General features: G+C 33.3%; 3 protein-coding genes across 4 annotated transcripts in view; all 3 read left to right on the top strand.

Annotated features, from left to right (window-relative positions):
• The first annotated feature begins 3,157 nt into the window (after positions 1-3,157).
• Positions 3,158-6,886, top strand: LOC108911039 (putative serine protease F56F10.1). Its single transcript, XM_018715862.1, has 6 exons — positions 3,158-3,407; positions 3,756-3,943; positions 5,478-5,713; positions 5,771-6,187; positions 6,244-6,546; positions 6,621-6,886. The coding sequence occupies exons 1-6, from the start codon at positions 3,195-3,197 to the stop codon at positions 6,815-6,817; spliced, it is 1,554 nt and encodes a 517-aa protein (XP_018571378.1). The 5' UTR covers positions 3,158-3,194; the 3' UTR covers positions 6,818-6,886.
• A 300-nt stretch (positions 6,887-7,186) lies between these two features.
• On the top strand, positions 7,187-9,231 carry LOC108911037 (putative serine protease K12H4.7). The gene is made up of 6 exons (XM_018715859.1): positions 7,187-7,419; positions 7,475-7,662; positions 7,781-8,016; positions 8,096-8,512; positions 8,567-8,866; positions 9,035-9,231. The coding sequence occupies exons 1-6, from the start codon at positions 7,222-7,224 to the stop codon at positions 9,229-9,231; spliced, it is 1,536 nt and encodes a 511-aa protein (XP_018571375.1). The 5' UTR covers positions 7,187-7,221.
• A 587-nt stretch (positions 9,232-9,818) lies between these two features.
• The window catches only part of LOC108911036 (putative serine protease F56F10.1), a 5,262-nt gene continuing 2,760 nt past the window's right edge, over positions 9,819-12,320 (top strand). Inside the window, exons 1-4 of one of the 2 annotated variants that reach the window (XM_023455346.1) lie at positions 9,819-9,900; positions 9,959-10,393; positions 10,482-10,717; positions 10,776-11,189. In XM_023455346.1, the coding sequence (XP_023311114.1) occupies positions 10,299-10,393; positions 10,482-10,717; positions 10,776-11,189 (745 nt within the window). In that variant the 5' untranslated portion in view covers positions 9,819-9,900; positions 9,959-10,298. The other variant, XM_023455347.1, reaches the window with a different exon arrangement.

Below are 12,320 nucleotides of genomic sequence, written 5' to 3'. Positions count from 1 at the left end.
TTAAAATAAAGTTATATAGTCATTAACGTTATTGAAACTGACAGCTGCTATAAAGCTCGTTGAGAAATGAGGTTAAGTTGGTCGCTATAAGCTACGCCCTACGTCCAATGTGTCAGAGCCAACTTCGACCACGTTTTTTTTTTGAACGCTCGTTACTTTGAGTAAAATGTTACTAATTTTAGTGTAGTGTAGTAATTATTAAACTGTTCTTCCCGTGACATTCCATACAGAGCGACATGTCATCAAAAATAGGATCGATATCACCAAAAAGAGTATTAGTAAAATATTTAGTTTTCGAAAAATGTGTTTGAAGTAACTATATTTAATAACTACCTATGTAGCTGGAATGCCTCTTCAGGTTACTTCAGTCAATTTGACTTGACAAATCCCTATTTATTCAGTATTANAAACTGACGGCTGCTATACAGCTCGTTGAGAAATGAGGTTAAGTTGGTCGCTATAAGCTACGCCCTACGTCCAATGTGTCAGAGCCAACTTCGACCACGTTTTTTTTTGAACGTTCGTTACTTTGAGTAAAATGTTACTAATTTTAGTGTAGTGTAGTAATTATGAAACTGTTCTTCCCGTGACATTCCATACAGAGCGACATGCCATCAAAAATAGGATCGATATCATCAAAGAGTATTAGTAAAATATTTAGTTTTCGAAAAATGTGTTTGAAGTAACTATATTTAATAACTACCTATGTAGCTGGAATGCCTCTTCAGGTTACTTCAGTCAATTTGACTTGACAAATCCCTATTTATTCAGTATTACTGTGGTTTTAATAGTAGTATCCTTATCGTCGTGGTTTATAGTGGAGTCAAGATACATTTTGACTTCGCGAAAAGAGAGAACTTTTTATTTTTCGCTTTGTAAAATGGTCAGAAACAACATATAAAAAGTTACCGACTGTAGAGTGTACGCTAAATTATTTATTTAACAAATTAGTTGCAAAATTACAGTTTTTGCAAAATATATAAAAAAATATAATTTTCTAAAAAAAATTAGGAAATTTTACATAAAAAATGTTAATAAAGTTTTTTCTAAAATGCGAATTGAAGGCTGTATATATATTTTTCTAACGTACGAAAAATGAGACGGGCGGCCCCCAAGTATAGCTCTCGAAGAGCGCGCTACACTAAATTTGTTATAACTTTTGATCTAATTGATCAAATCCAACTCACAAAAATTTAAATAAAAGAAGAGTCATCCAGCTATCAAAATTTTATGTCCTTAAACTTGAGAAAAAAATATATAGTACGTATACAAAGTTACGTCATTCTATAATTTTGTACAATAATAATAAAATAGCTGTCATTCTTTTAATTTTTAAAATAAATTGTAACTTTCACAGATTACTCTTCAAATGACGATTGAAACAGTGAGCGATATGGAAAAAATCTTAAAAATTTAATTTGAAAAATATTGAGCCCAACATATTCAATAATTTTAAAAAATCACAAATTTGACTTTTTAGGCCATACTTTATAGATCAAAAACTATAGTTGTAAATGTGATATTGAAACTTTATGAGAGCACTTTTTAAAGCTTAAAATCTCTACTTTAAGATGGTGCATTTTATTTTTCTTAAAAAATTGAAATAATAGTTGAAAAAACAAAAAATAACAAAAAATAAAAATATTTCATGAAAAATCCGTGAAATTTATTGTTAAATAAAGTTTAATAATGTACAAAAATTTTTTTTTTTGTTTAATAAACCATCGAAGAATTAAGTTAAGACCTTAAAAAAAGTAAATCCAGCGAAAAATATTTTTTTTATTTATAGTAATAAGTGGAAAATTGTTATAACAGCAAAAAATAACGTTTTTTGATGAATTGATTTAATATTCATTTTTAAAACGTAAATATATTCTGTATCTGAAATTGTGAATATAAGTTTTCTTATTGATGTAGACACAGATATGAGTTTGGGTGACGAAGCTAAGCAGTGAGCACACCAAATATTTTTTTGTTACTTACAGTTTAATTTATTTTAAAAGCGTTTTTCGTTTATAAGAATTAAAAAATTATTATTATAAATGGTATAAGAATATGATTTTTATGTTTTCGAGTAAGCTGCGGTTACCAGTGTGTTAAAAAGTGTATTATTCACATATTTTGTCCATTTTGAGAATATACTCTCGTACACTTGTAATTATTCTTTAATGTAATATTTTTACTTAATATTACAAATAATCTTCAATTTGCATTTAAGGTATTTCTATTCGTTTTCTTTTATGCTGTAAATGTATTATGAGTTTAATATTTATATATGAATATTGATCCATTTTTAAAATAATTAATGAATAAATAAATAATAGGGAACGTTGACTTTGATTTTGTAATTTTATATTTAAAATCAGTGTTTTTTTCAATTTTATTGGCTTAAAGTTTAATTGCCCAGTTATTTTTGAACTCGATGAGATTTAAAAATTAATTATTTTGTAATAAATTTGTTTTTTAAAAATAAAACATATTTTCAATAAAATCTCTTTAGCCATTTATAATTTTCACTTTTCGAACCTCTATATTACAAATATGAGCGAGTTTGATTTAAAATCGATAATTGTTAAATACATTGTTAATTGTTAAATAAATTGTTTAAAATAGTCGGCCATTTTGAATTTTCATTTTCCAACTTCCATATTCTTGTTCAGCGACATCGAAAACCCCTATATTGTCAATTTGAAAGAATTCGATTTAAAATTCATTGAATTATTTTATATGTTCATAAAAAAAATAAGTTTATAACTTTTTTCTAATACTTATCTCCAAGTAATTTCAAAAGGTTTTAGGAAAATTCATGCTTCCCATAATTATTTCGAAATAATGCGTAATTTTAAGCTATCTTGACTCCACTATTATTATTTATATCAGTCTTACAAATTGGCCCATGGGTATAGTAACGCAGAATTAGCGGATTTTGTTTTAGTTTATGGCGAAGCAAGGCAAAATGCATTAGCAGCCTCTCGCTTGTACAGATTTTTCTGTTTATAAATGCTGCTATCCCAGCCTTTTTTAATAAATTGTCAATCACCTTGTATAACTATTACGAATTAGTCTTTACAGATTATTTTTATATCTTACCTGTCTGTGGTATGATAATCCCGAATTATTTTATTATTGTACGTTTCGAAATCTTTTTATCATTTAAGATCGATCTGTTTTAAGTGCTTAGTATAGCAGTGACAATGGCTATCGTGAAATTCAGTGTTACAATTTTTATATTATTTTCGATTAATTACATTAATTACGTGGGATCTTCTTCATTCTTCAGAGGACATTTGCTGAAATACGACATACCTCCACCAAAAGTTGCAGTTTCAAGGGCTGACGTGACTACAAATTATTTTTCGCAAAGGTTGGACCACTTCGATCCCTCCAATACAAATGTTTGGTCACAGGTAGACAACAACTCTTAAAAACCAGTAACGCTTATATATTATAAAAAGTTAAAACAGTGTTTTGAAGTCATACGAAAAAGTAGAAAAGTGAATTTTATATTGTTTAAAAAGTCCCATTAACTGTTTATTCTTTTACAACTGTTCTTTATTAACAATAAATCCTCTCCATTGTAGTATTATCTATTATTATCAATGGATCGTAAAATTTATTGAATAGGATCTCATTATATTTAGTTCCAATAAGGAATTACCAAACTATGCGAAATTGTTATTGGTTTTTAAGATATCTTTTCATTTTCCTTGTCCCAAAATATCTGGATCACTCTAAAACATCAAAATTTTCTTCAGAGATACTACGTGAACTCACAATATTTCAATGCCACTGAAAACGAAGCTATTTTCTTGATGATTGGCGGTGAGGCACAGGCTTCTATTGGATGGATGACAGGTGGAGCGTGGATTACATCTGCTGAAAAATATGGAGCCCTCCTGATTCAGCTGGAACACAGGTTTTACGGGGTCAGCCACCCCTTCGAGTAAGAGCTTATGTTTATTTGTCATGAGCACCCCCAAAGCAAAGGTCTATCAATTTCCTTTAGAATCTATAATAGTTACGTTAGACCAAAAATAGTTATGTTTGTATAATTTGTATTTGAAGTCGGAAATAGCCCAAGAAACAAAAGTTATATAGTGCCGATGTGTGCTTTTACCCTAGGGGTGGATGCCACCCCTTCTGGAGGGTGGGAATTTTTTAAATAACCACTATTCGATACAGGGACGAATTCTAACCAAAAAATGTTCTATAAGAATTTTTTGTACAGTCAATACTTTTTGAGTTATTTGCGCCTAAACATGTTCGTTTTTAGTCCAAAAAATGTATGTTTCTGAGCCATTTTTCACGAATATCTCAAAAACTATTAGTTTTACCAAAAAAATTATCATAAGCAAAAATGAAGGTAATTAAATAGCAAAGAGATTGCTTTTTTATTTTTGTAGATGATAGAACCTGAGTTATGACTCCCAGAAGTTGAAGTCAATTTCGAAGATAGCTATAATCGAAACGTTCAACGTCCTGTAGCGGGAAAATTAAAGGTTTTTCGAGGAAAACTTATATAACACTTATTAAAGTTCTTGAAAAGACCTTTAAATTGAGTGATGGTAGAAGTCGTTAGTATGAAAACTAATGAAGTTATAATCAAAATAAAATGATTGTCTTGATTTTTGAGAAAAAGAATCGATATTTAAATTAATGACTTGACGGAAAAAAAAATTAAACGTATTCCTTCTACAATTTACTTTATTTATGTATTAACAGTAGATTCTGAGAATTTGAACGATTTTAGAAGCCTAAATTCGCCTAAAATCGCCTTTTTTCAAAATATTTCAAAAACTAACAAAGTTATAAAAAAAATGATAGAATAAGAAATTTTAGGTTTTTTCTTACTGAACAATTTGCTTTTTTAAAAATTTTTGTAGGACAAAATTTGACTTTATTATGACCGTTAGAAGCTTAAAACTAAGCTCCAAGACTCTTTCCTTAGCCCTTTTATCTTACAAATCTAAAAAATGAAGGGTTCAAAAAACTGCAAATCACAGAACTTAAATTGCCTTAAATTCCCTACAAAATGGTTTTTTTGAGTAAATTTATAACTTTATAAAAGTTATGGTAAAAAAATTAATTGCATTTTTTTCGGTAAAATTTTCGGTGCGGGTAAATTACCATCATCTTTAGCGTCAGAATTGTATTATGTAATTGTAATTCATATTCTAAGAGTGTTTAATTCGAAATGAGCTCGGAAAGTGAAGACGAGCATTTACCAGGGGAAGTATCGGAAGCGGTACAATATGCAGTTTCACAATTAATCAAAAAAAAATAATAAAATAGTACGAGATTACCTACAACGAATTCAAATTGTAATGTAGAAAATTCAAAAAGTTCTGAAGCGGTATTATTGACATAATTCCAACATAAAATTAATAAAATTAAACCTTCGACGCTGTGGTCAGTATATTCCATGTTAAAAATGTCGAGTTTTGATGACAATTTTCGAGAAAATATATATGTTGTAGAGATTTGAGCACGGAAAACTTAAGGTTCCTTTCGAGCCGGCAAGCTTTGGAAGACACAGCGACTTTTATCACCGCCATGAATCAGGAATATAACCTCACGAACAGCGCCAAGTGGATATTATTTGGAGGATCCTACGCTGGATCGTTAGTAGCCTGGTTGAGGCAAAAGTACCCGCATCTGGTCCAAGGTGCTATGTCTTCCAGTGCCCCGTTATTCGCACAGCTAGATTTTCCCGGTACGCATAAACCTTAAGATAAAAAATCGAAGCGTATTTATACCATCCCATTTTTAGAGTACTTCCAAGTGGTTGCGGACGACTTAGCTTCGCACAGTCGGGAATGCGTCGACGCCGTGAAGACAGCGTATGTTCGACTTGAAGATTTGGTAGACAACCCAGGTGAAGAGAACGTCACCGCTCTTTTTAATCTATGCGACGATATTCTGGAAGTTAACACTGAATTGGACATATCTAATTTCTTTCAGTCAACTGTTAATGTGTTCGCTTACGTCGCACAGTACAACAAGAACAGCGCCCTCACGACGACTATAGACGACTTGTGCGACATTCTAGTTAACGACGCGTACGGCGACGAACTAGACAGACTAATTGAAGTAAACAGATTGTACTACGGAACGGCCTGTGTGGATTACAAATATCAAACTACTTTGGACTATCTGAACGATGTGACTATCACAACTAGTGGAATGAGTAAGTACTTTTTTAACATCTACTTTGATTGGTCTTTTCAACGATCATTATTCAAGTGCGTCAATGGATTTACCAGACCTGTACAGAGTACGGATGGTACCAAACATCCAGCCAAGAAGAACAAGTTTTTGGAACGAAATTTCCCATCGAGTCCTACACAAAAATGTGCGAGGATGTATACGGAATTGAATTTAACGCGAGCTACATAAGCGAGCAAATTGTGAAAACGAACACACACTTTGGTGGATATGATATTGACGTGAGGAACGTGGTTTCCGTTCATGGGTCTTTCGACCCTTGGTACCCCATGGGGATTGTTGAAACCACCAATCCAGAGTCACCAGTTATATTTATCGAAGGTATATAGTCCAGCCAACACATTCTCAATTCAAACTTTGTTAATATAGCACATAATCTCTATTTCATGTTTTAGGTACCTCTCACTGTATGAACATGTATGCCAACTCTGCAAACGACCCACAGGAACTAATTGAAGCCAGAGAAAAAGTTGACAGATTAATAGGGGTCTGGTTAGGAGTCGAGTCTTCAGGAGTTAGCAGTTACCTTACTTCGTCCATAATAAACGCATTGTTGTTAACTATAAGTAGTTTGTTTATAAGCAAACTGTAGTTTTAAGCAATAATGAATTAAAATTACAAATATGTTTGTTCATAATTCAATAAAAGTGGAATTAAATAACAAGGTATTTTCTTACTTCTTCCAGATTGATATTGAAATGATTTAGTAGGACAGAAGGAACCTTTTGATGTACATAAAAGAGTTACGCGTGCAAATAATTCAATGGAAAAAGAATTTAGCCATTTAAGAAATGTAGACTTGTACTAAACCTTCAAATATCTCGAATTAATCTTAATAGCTCACTTCTTATTTTTATGTACGGTTCTTTAGATAGACTTGAAGTGATAACCTTCAATGTAAGATTACTTTATCATTGATTGCCTTGAAATCAGTTCGTCGTTTAAAATTGATTAGCAAGGTTTGATTTAGAAAACCCCTTCCAAATACCTTCCATAATGAAACTCTATATTACAATTTTAATATTTCTTTCGGTAAGTCAAGTGCTGTCTTCTAGAGCGTTTTTAAGAAGACATACGCAAAGGTACAGCATACCTCCTCCAAAAGTCGCAGTATCAAGAGCAGAAGTGAATACGAGATATTTTACACAAAGGTTAGACCACTTCGATCCCTCTAATACAAACGTTTGGTCGCAGGTGAGTCATTATAATGCTTACAAACTCTTAAGGTACATCAGTGTCTTTTTCTCAGCGATATTATGTCAACGCGGAGTTTTTTAATGCGACGGAAAACGAGGTCATTTTTTTGATGATTGGTGGGGAAGGTGAGGCTTCCGTCGAATGGATGACGGGTGGAGCATGGATTGAGACTGCTACGAGATATGGAGCTCCCTTGATTCAGCTAGAGCATAGATTTTATGGAGCCAGTCATCCTTTTGAGTAAGTGTTTTCAATTATAGTGCCAATATAGTCAAAACAGTTGTAAAGGATTTTATCTGGACCAAGCTTTCTGGGATTAGCTTCAGTAACTTTCTGGAGTGAATAATCTATTTTGCAGGGACTTGAGCGTCGAAAATTTGCGGTTCCTGTCAAGTAGACAAGCTTTGGAGGACACCGCAACGTTTATTAATGGTATGAATCAGGGCTACAACTTCACGAAAGACGCAAAATGGATAGTATTCGGGGGCTCTTACTCTGGGTCACTAGCAGCTTGGTTAAGGCAGAAGTTTCCACATCTGGTTCAAGGGGCTATGTCTGCCAGTGGGCCTTTGTTCGCACAACTAGATTTCCCTGGTGTGTATAAAATTTCTTCAAGAAATAAAATGAGTTTTATAAATATGTTTATAAAGAACATTTACACTCTCATTTCTAGAGTACTTGCAAGTGGTTGCGAAAGACCTGGCTTCCTACAGCCAAGAATGCGTGGACACGGTGAAAACAGCATTCATACGACTTGAAGAACTAGTAGACAATCCAGGAGAATTGAACATCACCTCTCTGTTCAATCTATGTGATGACATTGAAGAGGTCAACACCGAGGCAGATATTTCTACTTTGTTTGAAGCTGTCAGCGATGTTTTCGCTTACGTAGCGCAGTACAATAAAAACAATGGTCGACCTATTTCTGTGGACGACTTGTGCGACATTCTGGTCAACGAGACTTACGGTGACGAGTTGCAGAGACTGGTGGAGGTGAATAAATTGTTTTATGGTTCGTCCTGCGTGGATTATAGGTACCAAAATGTAGTTGATGGAATGTTGGATGTGACTATCACAGTCAGCGGAAACAGTGAGTAATATATGAAAACATATTTACATATTCATACGAGCTTTATTATTCAAGTGCGGCAATGGTACTACCAAACTTGCACGGAATATGGGTGGTACCAATCTACTAGTCAAGAGCAAGTTTTTGGTAATAAAACTCATGTGGAGTACTATACAAATATCTGCAAAGATGTGTATGGGACAGACTTCAACTCAAGCTACATAAGTGGTCAAATTGGGGAAACAAACACACACTACGGTGGTTATGACGTTGACGTGAGGAACGTGGTTTTCGTTCATGGGTCCTTTGACCCTTGGAGTCCCATGGGCCTTACAAATACAACTAATCCAGATTCACCTGTTATATTTATCGAAGGTAGGTAACATTCCACTTTTAAAGAAACTATTTGTATTTACACCTTTAGTTTTAATATTTTTTATTTGTTTTGCCACATTGCAAGTTAAAGTATTTAAAAAAATGATAAACTATTACGTCAGTCACTCTGAAATCACACTGCTCATGTATTCTAATTTGAAATTTTAGGTACTGCTCACTGTTCAAACATGTATCCGAGCTCAGAGAACGACCTACCGCAACTTAATACTGCCAGGGAGGAAGTTGACAGGTTGATAGGAGTTTGGCTGGGAGTTGAAACTTCCGGAGTTAGCAGTCACTTTACTACGTCTATAATAAACATTTTGTTATTAATTACAAGTAGCTTGATTATAAGCAAATTTTAAGCATTAATTAATAAATTATAGATATGTCTACAATTCAGTAGATTAAAAAAATTAATAAAAATGTTTTTTTACTATGGGTATGTGTGAAAATTCAAAGTCTGCTAAAAAAGTTGTTGATTAGTGTTGAATAAGTATTAGAATAATTTGACAGATTACTCCAAAATTTAACTCAAATTGTATTTCTTTGAAATAAAATGAGGTAGCTATCAAAAATCCCTAAATCGCTTTGTCCGATTTAAATGAATTTTGGTATGAAGTTCTTTGGATGCCTAACGGTTTTAAAAACTTGCGTAATAAATCAAACGGACATCAGATTCGGATTCGGCGATCCCAAAAACGTGAAGATACATAGGTTTAATTTGTTGACAATTGATTTTCTACATTTGACCCTGAACTGACCTTAAACCAGACCTAATCGCGTCAAACGGACACCGGATTAAGATTCAGCGACCCCAAAACCATATGGATCCAATGGTCTTGTCTTTCGAACCTGCCGCTTTTTTTGTGGGGCTATATTATTATTGGAACTGGGGAATAGGGAGTCACAATTCACAAAACGGGAGAAACCTGAGCAAAAAATCTAGTCGCCTTTGCCATGCAACTAGAATTAAGACACATCCTTGATTACCAACTGTTCTGATATAACAGTTTGACATTTAAGATTGACCGGTAAGATTCGTTTTGAAGAAGCTGCGATTGCATTTCACAATGAACCTGTTCGTTACAGTGTTTATATTATTTTCGATAAATCCCGTGCTCTGTCTTGGGTTTCTCTTCAGAAGTCGTTTCCAAGGATACGACATACCTCCTCCTGAAGGTACACCACTGAGAGCAGAAGTGATCACGAGTTATTTTTCGCAAAGATTGGACCACTTTGATCCCTCTAACACAAACGTTTGGTCGCAGGTGAGTTAGTAATGCTCACAAACTGTTAAAAGTGTATCTGCGCTAATTGGGAGGTGTCTTTTCTTCAGCGATATTATGTCAACGAAAAGTATATTAAGGATACGAAAAGCAAGGCTATTTTCTTGCTGATTATTGGCGAAGGGCAATCTTCTATCCGTTGGATGTCGGCTGGATCATGGGTTGAGTTTGCTAAGAAATATTCCGCTCTCTTATTCCAGCTTGAGCACAGGTTTTACGGGGTCAGCCATCCTTTTAAGTAAGTATTATTAGTAAATAACAATCGTGATGTTTTATGGAAAACCCAGACTGGATTAGCTTCAATAACTTTCTGGAATGGATTGCAGGGATTTGAGCGTTGAAAACTTGCGATTCCTGTCAAGCAGACAGGCCTTGGAGGACACCGCGACGTTTATTAACGGTATGAATCAGGAATACAACCTCACGAAAGACGCAAAATGGATAGTGTTCGGAGGATCGTACGCTGGTTCGTTGGCAGCTTGGTTGAGGCAAAAGTTTCCGCATCTGGTTCAAGGAGCTGTGTCCGCCAGTGGGCCACTGTTTGCACAGCTAGACTTCCATGGTATGTTAAAAATTTATTGTTTTTTTTTTATTTGATCGAAGCGCAGTCCTATTTTTAGAGTATATGCAAGTTGTTGCGGACGTTCTAGCTTTGCACAGCCAAAAATGCGTCGACACGGTTAAGACAGCATTCGCTCGACTTGAAAAGTTGGTAGACAAGCCAGGCGTAGAGAATATCACTGCTCTTTTTAATTTATGCCAAGATATACGGAAGGTTAACACTGAATCAGATATATACAGTTTCTTTGAGACAGTTTATGAAGTTTTTTCCTACACAGTGCAGTACGACAGCGCTTGGGGACCTTCTGTGGGCGACTTATGTGGTATTCTTATCAATGAGACTTACGGTGACGAACTACATAGGTTGGCCACTGCCGCCAAATTGTATTATAATAGGTCGGCTTGTACGGATTATACCTATCAAACTAAGATTGACGACATGCGGGTTTTGAATATAACACCTGATGGAAACAGTAAGTGGCAAATGGAAGTATGTTATTTTAATCCTATTAGGCTATTGACTATGTCAAAATAAAAGAGGGCACAAAGGAACTACAACGTAACAGAAATTTTATTGTTTGATATGTTCAATTGACCTTAAAAAATGATAAAACCGCGGAGTGCTACCTTTTAAAGAGGGTGAAAGAACGAAGTAAAAAGGTGGTATTTTCAGTTTTTTGAGTTTTACTCGAAAACTATGAATTTTTTTTATATAGTTGTCATCAGAAAAGTTGCAGCAAATTGAATTTCCAATCGAAATGAGACCTTCTGAATTGAAAAAGATTTATTTTTAACAAAAATATGCCCAAAAACATGTTAAAAAAACCGAAAAACTGCGTTTTTTTTCTTTTTGGTTTTTGGCCCACAACTTTTTTCTGAGAGGAGTTAGGTATAGGCATTGTTTCACAGATAAAAAAATTTAATGTTTTTTTCTTTAAAATAAGCCTTTATAGAAGTACTTACGACTAATAGAAACCGAGATACATTGGATCAAAGTTGGCTACTTTTTGGATTTTTGACCAATTTTTTCCCTTTTTTGACGATTTTCGCCTTATAACTTTTTTCCGAGTTAATTTAGGTATATGTAATGCCATATTCAAATGAAAGCTGGTTTCAAGACCTTTAAAATGGTGCCTTTGTACAATTAAAATCAACCGAGATATGTCAATTTAACCAACGATACTTTTTCTTTTTATAAAATTTTTATTACTTTCGATATTATTTTGTCTAATAAATTTATTTTTGTGAATGTGAAAGTTAAAATAAGTTTCTAGGTGATTGAATATTATTATTTATTCATTTAAACAACAATTAATCATATTTATCTTGTAAAATTTCGAATTCTTTTAATTATTTTTGTACTTTTAATTAAAAAATTACAATTACAAAAAAATTTTTCAATTTTGTAAATAAGAATTTTTCAAAATTAAAAAATTATCTCGATGTATTTTTACTTGAAAATGTTAGTGTTGAGGATATCACTGCTGCATCTGAATGCATTGTAACTATAATGTATAGTTAAAAAATTGACAGCCTAAAAACTTGTCGATATAAATTATTTCAAAAGTATTCAACAAGTGCAAAATTTACCTTATCTCGATTGC

This window comes from Anoplophora glabripennis, unplaced genomic scaffold (genome assembly GCF_000390285.2).
Source record: "Anoplophora glabripennis isolate ALB-LARVAE unplaced genomic scaffold, Agla_2.0 scaffold640, whole genome shotgun sequence".
NCBI classification, from domain to species: domain Eukaryota; kingdom Metazoa; phylum Arthropoda; class Insecta; order Coleoptera; family Cerambycidae; genus Anoplophora; species Anoplophora glabripennis.
Note: the sequence above shows the minus strand (reverse complement) of the source record. Positions and strands in the feature narration are given on the sequence as shown.

Coding starts and splice junctions, on each gene's coding strand:
- LOC108911039 (XM_018715862.1), top strand. CDS start 3,195: ATGGCTATCGTGAAATTCAGTGTTACAATTTTTATATTATTTTCGATT. Junction 5,714..5,770: donor CGCACAGCTAGATTTTCCCG/GTACGCATAAAC, acceptor TCCCATTTTTAG/AGTACTTCCAAGTGGTTGCG. Junction 6,547..6,620: donor ACCAGTTATATTTATCGAAG/GTATATAGTCCA, acceptor TTCATGTTTTAG/GTACCTCTCACTGTATGAAC.
- LOC108911037 (XM_018715859.1), top strand. CDS start 7,222: ATGAAACTCTATATTACAATTTTAATATTTCTTTCGGTAAGTCAAGTG. Junction 8,513..8,566: donor TATCACAGTCAGCGGAAACA/GTGAGTAATATA, acceptor TTATTATTCAAG/TGCGGCAATGGTACTACCAA. Junction 8,867..9,034: donor ACCTGTTATATTTATCGAAG/GTAGGTAACATT, acceptor TTGAAATTTTAG/GTACTGCTCACTGTTCAAAC.